The 15064-nt window shown below is 48.2% G+C and overlaps 1 protein-coding gene across 2 annotated transcripts in view; it reads right to left on the bottom strand.

Moving 5' to 3' along the window:
* CNKSR3 (CNKSR family member 3) overlaps nucleotides 1–15064 on the bottom strand; it is a 1181575-nt gene that overhangs the window by 1064331 nt on the left and 102180 nt on the right. For both annotated transcript variants that reach the window (XM_069607749.1, XM_069607750.1), the window contains exon 2: nucleotides 4005–4168. In XM_069607749.1, the coding sequence (XP_069463850.1) occupies nucleotides 4005–4168 (164 nt within the window). The remainder of the gene's footprint in view (nucleotides 1–4004; nucleotides 4169–15064) is intronic.

The raw sequence follows: 15064 nt of genomic DNA, 5'->3' as shown, positions 1-15064 counted from the left end.
GCAGGCTGCGGAGGAGAGGGACTAGGAAGCGAGTAGGGCTCCTCTGGCTCCATTGGTTGAAGGTCGGAGGTAGCTGCAACACTAGCTAGAGACTCCATACCTCTTCTGCCCAATTCGAAGCTTCAAAATGACACTGTGGCAATCTTGGCCCCAAAGGACGCCAGATGAGCCTAGACACGCTGAGTATCAGAGTTTACACAATCATGCCAGGTTTTACATAGCCGAACCCTCGCTCGGAGCACTACGAGGCAATGAGATGTAGCAATAGGGTACGATAACAGGGATCGCATTAGAAGGGTGGACTACCAAGGCTACACTTTGAAGGGCTTGAGTGGAGAGATACAAATCGCTATAGGTTAGGGGGGGGGGAAAGGCAGCCCAAATCTGGAGGCATTTGTTGGTGGGACCCGAGCCAGAGGGCGTTGCTAGGAGAGGGCTGGAGGGGCTATAGCCCCTGGTCTCTTGGTTGAAGCCCTAGATAGAAGCTTGTGGGCTACCACCAAAAGGCTAGCTAGCCCCGAGTCCCGACAGTCCTGACTTTAGCGTATCCATGGATCTTTTCCAGACCTAGCAACACCTGTGGCCCCAGCTGCGATTTCGCTGAAGCTATAGTCCTTTAACTTACCCATCACTGCCGAGTTCCTAGGTCTGCATGAGCGAATCCCTACTGTGTTGCCTTTTGCTGTAAAGGGAGGAAGCCAAGTGGGACCCCTTTCAATTCTTTACTGTTTGGGCCGGAGATGTTAGGTTATGGTGATTTATACCATGCACTGATACCACCCAGGGGCAGTCGCCAGACGCTCTCGTGGCTCTGCAAGAAAGCGGACAGGGTTGGTTAGTGAGGGCAGAATGATCGGCTAGCTGCAGAAGCATAAGGAAATGGCACCTGTGTGTGTTGGCTTGCAGATGGCAGGTGGCGCACACCGACTTGTGGTATCCGCAGGGGCATGGTCCAATGCCTGCGATGTTTCTACGCGGATGTTCGTTATGTTGGGATGCGTATGTGTTTTGTGTGTAGACTGGCAGGTGTTTAAGGTTGTGCACACGGGCTTGTTGTGTCCCTACGGTTAAGGTCCAGTGTCCAGGTTGGTTTGTTGTCAGTGTGTGTTGCTCGAGTTGGGGGTGTGTGTTAGGGTTTAGGTTGGCTAGCCCAGTGGGCGTGTACAGGGTTTGGGTGGTGTGTGAGGCAGAAGAAGCGGGGTAGCTGGTGCTTCCAATACTCACCAAGTTCTTCTATGTTGTTAATCTACACAGTCCTAGCTGTTGTGACAAATGACTAGTCTCCACAATGCTCTAGTGTTATGCATGGTAAATCTTCACAGCTCTATCCAGAAGTGAAGCATTGTTGGACTTCATAATTCTATCTAGGTGTGACGCATGGGCCGTCTCCACATTATGAAGGAGGGACGAGACAGTCGAGCAACGGGCCACAGTTGGTAGTGCTCCTGCTCACAGGCACAAACATGTGGCAGCGAGAAGTCTAGAGAGGGCAACTTTATACAAAAAGGCAAGTACCGGTGGGGGAAGAGCCAACTAGTCTACCTACTTTGTAGCCCCAAATGAGAGCAGAAGGAAGGGACCCTAGGTCTAGAGCGTAATGTGGGTGTGCAAGTCACTCAAAGATCCGCCTGATTTTTACCCATCTCTCATCACCAGGAACCCGCCAAAAGTATTCACAGATGTGATCTTAAAAAGCATAAGACAATTCAAAAGAGTATCAAATCAATACATTTCCTAAACTAAATGCTTAAAATAAATCTCTGGAAAATCAAACTCCAATAACTAAAATATGCATTATAAATGTATAAAAGGCACGGAATAATATGGACCCAAGTCAATGAAAAGGGTAAACTATTTTGTGTACGGTTCCAGTAGAAGGCCACATACTTCCAAGTCCTTTACCTTAATCTTCTGCCTAATATAGTGAGTGTTTGGGGTGCAACTGTGCAAGCCAGATATAAAAAGAAGTGCGTGTGCCAAGGCTGCTCGGCAGCAAGTAATGGCATACCACCCTAAAATAGGAATCCAATCTTTCCCTAGATTTCAAGTAAGAGGGACAGAAGTGCCTTAATGTTCCTAAAGGGAGGCCACCACAGTTGCATTTGGCCTCATTCCCCGATTTCCGCTCCCAATGCACGCGGTTCTATACAGGAGCCCATCCACCTCACTCCAGTGCATTTTCTCTCTTGCACTTGGACTTGGACTTAAATCCATATCCCAAGCCATTTTTTTTTTCTTCTTTCTTTTTTACGTAGTCCTGTGACCTCTGTCTTTTCGTGTTTTTGTCGAGCCCTGATGCTCGCGAGCTGCGGCGCGTTATAAATATATAAATAAATAAATGGAGGTGACTAGGACTGTGTGCCAACTTTCACACCAATAATAATGTTGGCTAGAGTAAATATTTATCCGCCTCCCCCAGCCCAAAACATACAACTTTCGGAGTATTTAGGGCGGGTAGGTGACCGCCGGTTTAGAAGATCCACATAAACTCACTTAATGGAACTTGCAACTAATGTACACCCACCCCCCGTCCCCCAACAACTGCACTTACAATGTGCAGACTACTGTGTCCAAAATGTTAGTGGCAGAAAAAGGAAACTTCAGATACAGGCCATGATGGTGGTCATAAGCATTTGTATGGACTCAGAGGCTCAGAGACTTGGAAAGGTGGCGGGTTCCATTCCTGAAAATACTGGAGGTGCACCAGCTGGTCGACATAGGATTAAATCCAGGTCCAATATGAACCCGCCGCCAACAAGCTAACCTGCCAGTATGAACGCTATATGAAAGAAGTCGGTTTTGAGAGCACCTATCTTAACAGAAGGACCATAAGCACATCAAGCAGTTGAATTGCAAGTCTGAAGGATGCACAGTTCGAGTGTGTCAATCAGGCGTGGATGCGACTGCGTAACAGATTCCATGAGAAGACCACCAGGGGTGGAATGTTGGGCTGGTCAGGATGCGGTTTCAAGCTCAACTTCATTCCAGATGTGTTCGTCCCCAAAAATGTTTAACACCCTTCAAACAGTTTAGCAGAGGAGTGCTCTATGGAGTGATCAACTGGGCAGCACGTCCTCACCCTGAGCATCTAAAAAATGTGCGTGTGATAGGCAGCATTCGACAAGCAGCTCCCTTTCTGGTGTTCCCTCAACTGCTTTCATAATCTCCTCTGTCAAAACCACCCCAGCATCCAAAGAGAACCCCAAAGGACCTGCCAAGAGTCCTGTTGTCCCTGCTGTGATAAGCGCCATGAATCAAATACAAACACTGCATCTTAGGCAGAGGACAACCGCATTGCCCTACTAATGGCAAACCTACATTTAGGTACATTTGACAACCATGCCATGACCAACAAACATAGGTTGTTAACCACGGTTACGTCTTATTAAATCGCCCTGCCTCACCCCGCTCCCTCCCCATGAAATTCAAGAGCAGGCATGAAAGCTTTTAGCGCCAGCCTGCGGGCGAAGTGACAAGAATGGACTCTGAATTCATTGGTCTTAAAAAGCACAAACGTGAAAACCAGTGATCAGGTAATGGCGAATTTCCCACTGCAATATGGCCGCCGTGAATGGCCATCGCACAGCTTCTTTCAAACAGTTTGAATCAATTTCAATGGAGGCATTTTAGAGATGAATTCCACAGAGGAGCATCCGTGGCAAAAATAATTCTAAGTGAAGGTGGGTGCCGCAGCCACAGCAGCGCAAAGGGAGAGAGAAAGAAGGGTCACTGTCTGAGCACCAGCTAAAAGGATTTCCATAACTGCGTCAGCCTATCACAGTTACTGTACACATTCCGAGGATCCTCTCAGGCTGAGATTCAGCCACCATTCCAATCTGGTTGCTAACCGACTTCAGTGCTGCCGCGTACTATATCCATGTTAAGGAATTTACAAAACACAGTTCATCGGAGGCCGGATTGGGAACATATGGATAAAGGTTTTGCTGCTCATGCACAAGAGGTTGCCCACTTTTCCCCTGCAACGCAACATCATTTAAACTCACCAGTGCGCAAAGAAGATCCACAGCTTCCAGAACCAGCTCCTGGTGTCCGATCCGGGCCACACCAAGCTCCTCAAGATCCTGGTGGGTAATTTGTAGCAGCTGCTCACCATTTATCTTCTCTCGTTCAAAGTTGGAGACGTAGCTCTGCAGAGCCTCATCCAGTCCTAGAAAGGGAGAAAAGGGGGGCATGAGTCCAGAGAGCTAAAAAGGAACGCGTGGTCCCCAAGTACATTGCTTTAGTCCTAGACACTCTCACAGGACTATCGAGCGAAGGCATTTACATTTTGTGGGGCATTATTACTGGAATTTCAGATGTTATGTAATTGTCATTTGCATAATGCCTATTCCCATTGGTATGGGTTCAAAACACTGTAGGTGAACGCCCTTGGGGGACCGAAGTCCAAGGAATGGGGAAAATCAGAGGAGTTCAGAATGTGTGTGCATTTGGGCCGATACAAAGGAGGACATGGGTGGCCAAGTCCATATTAGCTACCCATATTGAACCGCCATGTGGATGGGTGCCAAGTAATCGTCCGGAGAGTATGCGAGTGCAGGAGACAAGTTATGAAATAGAACAATGCCAGCCCTGCAGAACATCTACGTTGTTCTTTACATACCAACTTTAAAGTTCAATCACAAACTACAATTATGCAGATGATACCCAAATCATCTACAAAATCGGCGATAAACAAGAAGAGAACCAAACGCTAGTAGACTGTCTCAAAGAGCTCTACCAATGGATGAGCACTAATAACCTCAAAATCAACCCGGACAAGACAGAACTCATGATTACATCCCACAACCAAGGAACCAACCAGTATGTACCATGGCCATCAGAACTGGGAACACCACCCACACTAACCAAAGTTGTCAAACACCTCGGAATCCTAATGGACAGCGAGTTAACCCCTAGAACCTAGATAATTTTGAAATGCTTCTTCCATCTACAAACAATCAAAAAGATTCTACCATTCCTCTACATCACGCCCCAAACAGACCACATCTCCCTCAGCATGTCCAGGATACAGTCAATGCCAACAGCTTATACCTCAGAATGCTTGACTGCTTACGGAGGAAACTACAACGAATACACAACGCAGCTGCCAGACTTCTCCTCAAACTCTCGCGAAGGGAACATGTCACACCAGCACTAAGCATGCTACATCGGATTCCAGGCAAAAAAAAGAGTCACCTTCAAAACAATGTGCATAGCACACAGAACGATCCACAGCCAAGGAGCGGAATATATACAAAAGAAAACCACCATCTAGCAGTCGACAAGAACACTTCGATTCAGCAACATCTGCCTAGAACCTAAACCATACACGCGGAAAACATTTGGTGGACCAGCATTCTCTCGCTTAGCTGTAAAACTTTGGAACTCTCTACCAAGAGTACTACGCACTATGAGGGGCTATCTAAAATTCAGAAAAACTTCTCTAAAAACATGGCTCTTCAGCTCTGACCAGGATGACGACTGAACATCAACGCACATAAAATGAACACACAACTGAAAAAGAATGCGGAGTAGGACGGACCGGAGTGAAGGGCAGAGGAGAAGAGAGGCGTCTGAATGGGAAGGGCGGGTTTGAGACCTGAAATGTACCCATCCCAAATAGAGGGACTAAGGAGGCAACAGGGGAGGGATAAGTGTCCCACTTAATCTAACAACCAAGGGTGTGGAACACGGCACAAAGGAACAGTGCTACACGCAGAATCCAGGCAGTCCACAGGGCACAGGGAACACTTCCCATGGAGGAAATCGTGGGGGCGGTAATTACTATACTCTAGAATGACCGGACAGACAGGGAGAGGGATAGGAATCGCACTTAGTGGCAGTACATTTCCTATCCCGGCTGTTCGGTCTATAACTACTAAAAACTAATCTCTCTGCATACACCTCTCAAACTCTGACCTAAACACAACCATACCTCTGCATCACCCCAAACCACACGTACTTCACAACACCACAATGATGAAACAATCCACACAATCTCGCCCAACACGACATTGGGGCCACCAACCGAAAATCACACTACGCTCAGCGAATGGTGTATCTGAAATGAAGCAGCCAACAGCACATCACAGCTCTCTTGCTATTTTCCCCGCTCAATCCTACTAATCCCCCCCACCACACCCTCCTTGCATTACAGATCCACCAGCGTGCCAAGAGACCACGCAGGTGGCAACAGTGCGCGGTATAAGAACCCATAACATAACAAAAGACTTTGTACAAAGGAGCGAGGCAGCGAAAAAGACATTGAAACCCTTCATAAAGCCGTCACATGATCTACTGCCTACGAGTCTTCTGTAATGCATCGCGGGCTGCACACAAAGCAAGTAGCGGAGGAAGACCTCTGCCTCCCAGATCTTACACAGGACGTTAGCTGCCGCACATACAAGGAAATTAAGACACCATGAGAGGAAAAGTCTGTGGGCAATGTGAGCGTGGAATTGTACACATACGCCAGCAGAACAAGGTTTTCCCTCTAGTTATTGGAGGGAGGGGGCTGTGGGGTAGGGTTGGGGCGGAGAAAGCCACCAAATGAATTTTAGGTGGTGATCTACCATTTGCCTATCACCTTCATAATAGCAAGGACATTTAGGGGTACAAAAGCCAATTTAAAAGAAAGATCCCAAAGAAGGAACTGTATAATGAAGAAGGTACAGTTCTAACGTCCATAATAATGGAGTCAGTCCACACCAAAGACGACCAAAATAAAACAAACACACACATTGGCAGTTAATAGACACTGACTGAATCCAACTTCGATACCAGCGGAACATTGTGCCCCAAATGTCAACCCTACATACATGGCAACTAGGAATGGCAAGGATTAGGCTATGGGGACAAACAACAGCACTGTCCCTCAGTGTTGCCACAGCCGTCTACCCACTCCTCTCTCCCAAGGACGAGGAGCGACTGGGCTCTCTGAAGGGTTCGTTCAGGATCAAGTAGGAATTATATGCAGGTAAGACCTTCCGCACCCCACCCCCTCCCCCCGCCCTTACACATAACTATGGCAAAAATAGGAGGGGAAAAAAAGCACGAGGCATTTTTGCATTCGCTATTTTGGTCAGTGCAGTAAAGTACCGACTTTGCAGCAGCAAACAAAAGGCAGATGTAACCAATCCCAAGCCACATTGTTGGGGGAGCAAAAAAGGCAAGACAGGCAGCAGATGTAACCTAGACACAACATTTCAGTTAACAAAAAACATCCTGAATATTTCTGCAAAACAGAAAGGGGGTGAGGGGGCGGGGCAAGTGCTCCGTCGCTGGCCGCCATTTGTCATCCCTGTCAGTGACTGGCTAAATAAGGCTGCCGGGCCGTGAGAAGTCGGAGGAAAGGCACTCTGCGTACACACTACACCCCAGTCAGCGCCAAAAACGCGCAGAGTGAAAGATGGACGGCGAGTCTAGACGGGCTGGCTCAAAATATCCGCTGGTTGGACTAGCGCGCTGGTGGGGGGTGAAAGTTCACGCGGAGGGCCACGTGCAGAGGACCACCGGGGTTCAAGGCGAAGGAACGGTGCCCATCAGCGGGCGCTTAGCACTGGCTCCTGTTTCTCCAAGGAGGTCACTGCAAGCGACAGGGGTCGGACCTGCTTCCACAAACATAGCAGGCATGGCACATGTTTCACAGCTGGCCCAAAGGCAGCAGGCAGTGTCGTCGCCACGCATCCCTCGGACCCCCCCCCCCCCCGGCCCCCAGAAAAATAGAATATCGCCACTGCCTGCACACGGCCCTCCTCTGAAGAAAGGCACAGCATTGAGTGCACTAAGAGTGTGTGAAGAAATTCAGCCAGACTTCAAAGAATGAATTGCTAAATCCGGTTTAATATAGAGCTTAATACCGAGGGGGTAGGTCAGACACCTACAGATCTCACCCTCTGTCCGACGGTTCTTTACGCAGTCCCATTACCCTACTCGGTTGGGGAGGCCGCCAATACAGTGTTTTGGGTTCCACCCAATACCCCCAGTTTTCTACATCTCTGTGTGGGCCCTAGGTAGACGTAGCATTGCTCAGACAAAGGGTGGGTGCCTCATATCCTTCCATCGGGAGTAATGCTTTTCAGTCCTTTTTTACGTGTATAGTAGGCTATGCTCGATCGGCACCTCAATCATGTTGGGGCTTCCATCTGGTTTTTTACAGGTGCTCTACAGGAGTGATTAGTATACCGGCCTGGACAAGCCTGAGGCGTCCTTCTAGACCAGCATCCTATCGCCTACTTATACCCCCATCTATTGGGGCTCGGAGTCTACCTCTATACAGTAAGTCACTGTGTCAATGTTTAGACCACACTCATAGGGGTGTCTATATAGGGAGGTGGGGGTGCAGGTCTCATGCTTCACTGCACACAAGGTGATTTGGTTTTTAAGGGGGACAATTGCCCTCTCTCTTCTGGTTTTTCCCGTTTCCATGTTGGTGACAGCACATGTATCGGGAGCTGCACGCGTTTATGTTTTTATTCTACTAAAGCATCCTCTCACTCTATAGGATGATCATGCTAGTTTTTAAATGTGTCCAAGTGTTGGCTTTTCACATGCACAGCACAGCGCTCAACATTCCCCTGGGTTCCAGAAGAAGGCGGCCATTACAACTTCCTGCCGAAACGCCCCGTCCATACAATTCTGTACACCCGCTCTACATCATATTAGGGGTGTCAGAACACTGGGACATAGACCTGGGATGTGTCTTTAGGCCAGATTGTAACTTAATCTTTATGGTCAGCAAAGTCTTATTCTCTCCATAAGAACATTGCCTTGCTTTACCTTGCTAGATTTAGCTAAACAAGGACAGCTGACAGAAGATACAGCCTTATTTTCTGCTAGGGTTCAACTACAGAATAACAGCCAAGCATTAACTTTTGTGGAAATTGCCTTAGGTATAGGTTCATGCGAGATGTATATGCGGAAACCTGCTGTATTATTTGCTATATAACATGAAACACAATCTCTAGTACACTGCTATAACTATATGTTTTGTCTCTTTACCATTTGTAAGCCTATGTTTTAGTCATAGGCCTCTTTTTCCATTTTGAAGTAGATTTAATGAAATTCAAATCTTTATAGTTTTTGTAAGACCCGTAGGTCTACTAAATAAATAAGTTACCCATTTATAGTGTTCTCTACCAGATTTAATTCGATACAGTCCACCATGGTCATCTTTCTTACTGGAGTGAGTGGCTCCATGAATTAGATTTCCAACTGGTTCATTAGGGGACCCCTCCCTCCCTTTATTTGACCTTCCCAACTCGTTTGTCCCCTTTATGCCTTTGAGTTTTCCCTTTTTGTATTGCCACACAGAGGGTCCACAAAGTCACGAACAGGATCCACCTCACTGTGGTCCTGGGCGAGGGGCACAAGAAGAACCAGAACCCTCAGTTAACATTTGAACTATTTGCAAAGGTGTAAGAGATCCAATATAAAAATCTGCTCCAGATTTCATCGATTTCATAAAAAGGCCCCTACAGAGAAACATGTCCAAAGCCATTGAGTGGACTGGGAGCACCAACAGGCAAGCATGCAGAATGGCCACCAAAGGGAGCTCCTTACAATGTAGCAGGTTTTACTAGCACGCCATTTAAGGTACCAAGTCAGTGGGCAATATGAAACCGTGCTGAGTTGCAGTGTCTAGGTGGCCTGTAATGGATGGGTGGGAGGGGGGGGGAGGCGGACAGCAGGGGGTGGGCGGGTCATGCAAGGGAAGGGGGAGGTGGGTAACGCTGCTGGGTAAGCTCTGGGATATATGACGGGTTGTGAAGGTGCACCTCGAGTTGGAAGAACTTGATTTCAGAGTTATATATGGGGGAGGCAGGGAGTCTTGTTCGTGGGTATGAGGGTCGAGTATGAGGTTCCATAGTCTAGGGGGTGGGGTAGATCGGAACACTGGTTTCCAGGCAAGGTCGTGACTCCTGCTAATACACTCACTGTCAGATATGGTGACACTCTGCCAGGGATAAGATATGCCTCTGGTCAAGAAGTTATTTACTCAGTAGAAAGATCATGGGATTGCTTGAAGTTAATATATTTGAAGGAATCAAGAGTAATCCTATGCGATTTCCACAGAGGGATATGAGGAGTGAAACTGATACTTGCAGGGATGTTCAACTCCGGGCCTCGAGGGTCAGGAAAAATGTCCGATTTAATATTCATGAGATGAATTTGCATAGAATGTTTCAAAATGTATGCACATTTATTCTCATGAATATTAATGAGGAGTATCCTGAAAACCCATCAGGATTTCCGGCCCTCGAGTTGGACAACCCTGGAATACAGAGTTCAAAATAAAGATTTGATGATCATAAAGGTAAAAGCAGCTCCTGGGTGTTGGGCATCACCCTGTAGGAAGGAGCTACAGTGGGGGAACCTGGAGCGACCAGGAGATGCTATTTTTAACTTTCTGCCGATTATGTATGATCCATTGCGTTTAAAATGTTGATTAGATGTGTTCTAATTGTTCTTTATTAACATTCTCAAATACTCCAAGTTAATGTCACGCATGCATATTTTTAATATACCCGTTGGCAGAGGAGCCAAAAGTCATTCATGGGAGTTGTTGGCCTCAAGCTAACTGGCTCTCCTGGGCTGGAAGCATAAGCTGAATAGCTCCCAACCATTGCGAACCCGGCTTTACTTCTGAGACAGATGCACGGGAGAGGGTCGCAGTGGGAAGAGTATTGAAAACACAATCCCAAAAGGCCCAGGACGACATAAGGAAAAGAAGGGCAAAAAGTGCGACCGTACTAGACAGAGGTCAAGTCCTAAAAATTAAACTGATCAACAAATGCAATGGGATGTGAAGTCGCCAGAAATGAGCATATCAAGGTGAAATATGCAGTTATTTAAATTAACTTTGCATAACCACCCAAATTGCACAGGACGAATGGCATCTTTCTTTCATAAAATCAACACACACACAAACCCAAGAGAGGATATTTTCTTTTAATTGTGTTTTTGAAAACGTTTTTAAACTCCAAGAACCAATACAAATGTTTTCCCTGGAACTTGCAGTACCGAAATGCAACATTTCACCTTTAGTGGTTTGTTATTTTTCATCAGGTTATATAGTGCAGTGGTAACATGTCCGGCCTGCAAACTTGACGACTGCGGTTCAGAGAGGTCGGCTTTTATTTCATAAATTCAAAGATGACATTCAATGTTTCTCATTTTTGCTTGGGGAGGGGGGGGACTGAGTCCACCCTATGAAACAAGTGGATGGACTCAGTTCACCCGCGTGTACCCTCGACTTGAGCCCTGGTGCTGGAGACCATTACAATCTACAGACAGGCAGGCAAGCCGATGGCCTAGATGGCTCCAATGAACCTCCAGTAACTACATTTCCGTACTGGGCCGATAATCTAGAAACATCCACATTATGATAGGAAATGGCATTTATAACGCGCCTATACACAAGTGTTTCAAGGCGTGAAAATTATGGGAAAAGCCTTGGGATGGATGAGGATGGGAAATTCAGGACTAGGTGTGGAGATGGACGTAACGTCCAGGACAACCAAAATTGCCCTTCCAAACAGATCTTTAACCTCATTTGCGTTAACAACAAAAACGCAACCTCTCGCGAGAAGTGCTGCTACGTACACATGTTACGCTCGAAAAAAACACCGCAGAAAATACTTAACGTGCCCCGGAGGTCACCAAGTAACGTCTTTATCTGCAAGCGCCGCATCCTCCACCGCTGCCAGCAAGGGAAAAGGATAGGGTTGGCACCAGTAACAACAAAGGCTTAGAGGAAACAAAGGGATTTTTTTCAGAAGCCCTGGGAAACCTACAGACTGACTCAATCCGAAAGAAAGATCGTGCAAGAAGGGAAAAAAGCTCAAAGAGACGCCGCCTTGTTCCAATTACACCGGGTATATAATTTCAAACCACGGAGCCGCAGTCAAAACTTTAGGAACATGGAAACTCGCAGCTGTTCGCAAACGGTGGGTTTGTGTTTACATTCACGAAAACCGAGGTTAGAAGTATGTTGCCACGATGCTCGCACGGCGCTCAGAGATCCGGCAAGGAGACCGAGCACTGCCGAAGCCACAGACAGTGGTGACAGAGAAAACACGAATTGGCAATGCCAAAATGTTTGGTCTTGTGTAGAGGTCTTGCCGTGCCGTAATGCGTGTTTTAACAGGACTTATTAGTGCTTATAAATCAAGTGGCTGAAGGAAGACCTGGTTTAGACAGGTTTATTACACTCACAGCAGGTTTACAGCTCAAATACACTCCCAGAAGACTGCTTAAGTGCAAAGTTTGATGTTAAGGCTTGATTAAAGCGAGCGTAAATAGTTCCCCATGAGGAGTGGTTTTGGGGCAGGCGCAGGAACTGGGTGAAAAGGACCATATGAATCAGCATTTCCATGGGCTGTCTGGTAGGCAAAAACTTTCCAGCTTTGGGTCCCTCCCATGCCATTTCTCCCCACCTGTAGTCTAGTCTAATCTAATGCAATAGTGTTGACTTCTAGGTGTGCCTCTGCCATCTTCTAACAGCCCAAACTAAAAGTAGGAAAGGGCTGCGACAAAAGGGATACTGCACTGCAGGAGTGTAGGGATGAGTAGTGAATACAACTTCTACTCAGACCCAAAACGACTAAAGTATTAGTGAGTTCACTTATGGTGAAATCAGCGAAACCCAAGAGGTATATCTCCATTGCCTCTTTGGTTGCTGCAAGCAGAGGGCAGGCTTCACACTTCAGGAGGGTTTTAAGCTACTACAGAAGCAGTCCAAAATGCAATAGTACCGTAGAACCAAAATATAAAATGTCCAATCAAGGTTCTATAAAAAAGAGGGCACTTTAATTTAACTAACAATATCAACTAATCAAAAACACTACAACCCACTCCGTAAGAGAAAAAAAAAAAAAATCAAGAACCAAAAGGGGGCACTTTAGGTTGGAAGACATCGGTGCACAGAAGCAATTGTCAAAATTATGAATAAGAGAGCGATAGGGGAGACCACCAGGAAGCGTGGCGGAAGATGGCCGCCTAGAGAGATCACTCCAGTGCCGGATAGTAAGAGGTTCTCTTCCCCGTGGAGTCACTGGCTACGGCAGCCCCCCCCCCCCCCCGTCAACCGTGGTATTAGCAGCGGTCGCAGTTGTCCTCCTTCCATGAAGCAGAAGACGGTTCAGGGTTGTGGGCAGAGAGAGCTGCAGAGAGGTGGCAGGCACTTCACGCAGGGGCAGATGGACTGACAAGGGGAGAGTGCGGCCGAGAGCGAGGAACGGAGGCACCCTGATGTCGGGGCAGTGGATCACCCGGCCCTGCTCTGCTGGGAAACGTGCTGAAGCCCAGGCATGGAAGCAAGGCTGCGGTGTGCGACCCGCTGGTATGCCGTAGGAAGGAAGAGAGCTCGCTCCTTCAGGTAAGTTACAGACTCTTTATTGTCCTTGGTAGGTGGTCATTCAGGGTTCGTGGAACAGTAGGGTAGGTAGGGTAGACCCGATAAGTACTAACGTAGGACACTGGGTTCCCCACACCCATACAGGAAGCCTCTCTCATACTACTGCCAACCGTGCCTCCAGAACTCTGAAACCCTACCTTCCAAACACCAGCAACTATGACCTCACCACTCTGAAGGCACACGTGCCATTACAACATAGGCACTGCATGCGGCGCACTGAGAAGGGCCAGAACAGGAGCTGTGCTCTCTCCTCATGGAGGCACTGCCACCCACCAGGCTACCCACAAAGAGCGAGTGGCTGGTAGCGGCCCACATTCAGAACAGCAGCAGGCGATTCAGGGCCTTAAGCCCCCACCAGAAGGAGGGTTGGCAGGAAAGCAGTACAGAGGAGGTGGGCCCCCCTGCTGCGGAAGAGCTGAGGAGTGAAGCACCCCTGGCAGTGAGATAGTGCAGCGGGAACGCCAAGGTGATGCTTGTGGTCTGCACGTGCAGGGTAGCAAGGTATGGCCTAAAGGGGAGTAACCAGGCTGCAGCACCCGGAGTAGGGGTGACAGGGGCTGCCCTCCCAAGCGGGCTAAGAAAAGTGCAGAAGGTACAATGAGGCAGATGAGCATAATACAAGGCACGACCTGGCACCGTGGGATGGACCCTGGGCAACAGGGAGGAGTGGGCTCTGAATAGCCGGATTGCAACAGGGCTTGGGAGCGGGGAGTCCAACCAGCGGGTCCCTGCAAGCAGACCGCGCACCCCAGGATGGTGTGGGATGGCTGGGAGAAGCCCTGCTGCACCGATGGCTTCCCCTACTGGAGGAGGGGGCACAGAGATGACGGGACTTCATCAGATGTCCAATCCATCCTAGCAGATATACAAGCAATGAGGTCTGAAGTCCAACTCTCAATGGCTGAAAAGAAGACCAGGATGGGTAAGACTGAGGAGAGGGTGGCATCCCTGGACCACAACCAGCTCTCAGCGGACATCATAGAAGCGAGGCTGAAAGCCAGAAATCAAAGAGCTGGGTCAGCTGGGCAGAGAAACCCGCCTGAAGGTGGACGACATTGAGACTAGGAGCGCAGGTGTATCATCAGGACCTGGGGCCTGCCCTCTATGGACAGCGAGGCCGAAGAAGGCTTCAAGATCAGAGTGACGGGGCTGGTCCCAAAGCTCTTTCCAGTGGCTTATCCTAGAGACATTCAAGTCCATAGGGGCAGAGGCCCAGCGGAGGCCAGGCCCAAAATCAGTGGGAGCCAAGTGCCACTACTTGAAGGACAAAGTTGCTATTATGGATGGAGCTGGGACCAGCCCAGAAGGCATCAAGATCACTACACTCCAGGACCCGTCGGCATATACCTTAAAAACAGCAGAGAATGTGCCGATCCCTCTCCTCCTGGCTAGCTGGAAATGGAATATGCTACAAGTGGGGATACCCCTTCACCCTGGCGTTCTAAATAGGGTGCGACTAATACCCTGTGAGGGACACCGAGCAGGCACCCACGCTCTTACAAGAACTGAGACAGAGAAACGTGAGGGGGGAGGAAGAGACTTTCATGAGCCCCTTCACGCAACCAAGCACATGGAAGGAAGTAAGGCAGGGGTGAGGAAATTCCGCACAGCGCACAACTGAGAATCTTTGTATTTAGACTGGGCAAT

Source organism: Ambystoma mexicanum, chromosome 4q, assembly GCF_040938575.1.
Source record: "Ambystoma mexicanum isolate Mex_15411 chromosome 4q, UKY_AmexF1_1, whole genome shotgun sequence".
In the NCBI taxonomy this organism is placed as follows: Eukaryota; Metazoa; Chordata; class Amphibia; order Caudata; family Ambystomatidae; genus Ambystoma; species Ambystoma mexicanum.
Note: the sequence above shows the minus strand (reverse complement) of the source record. Positions and strands in the feature narration are given on the sequence as shown.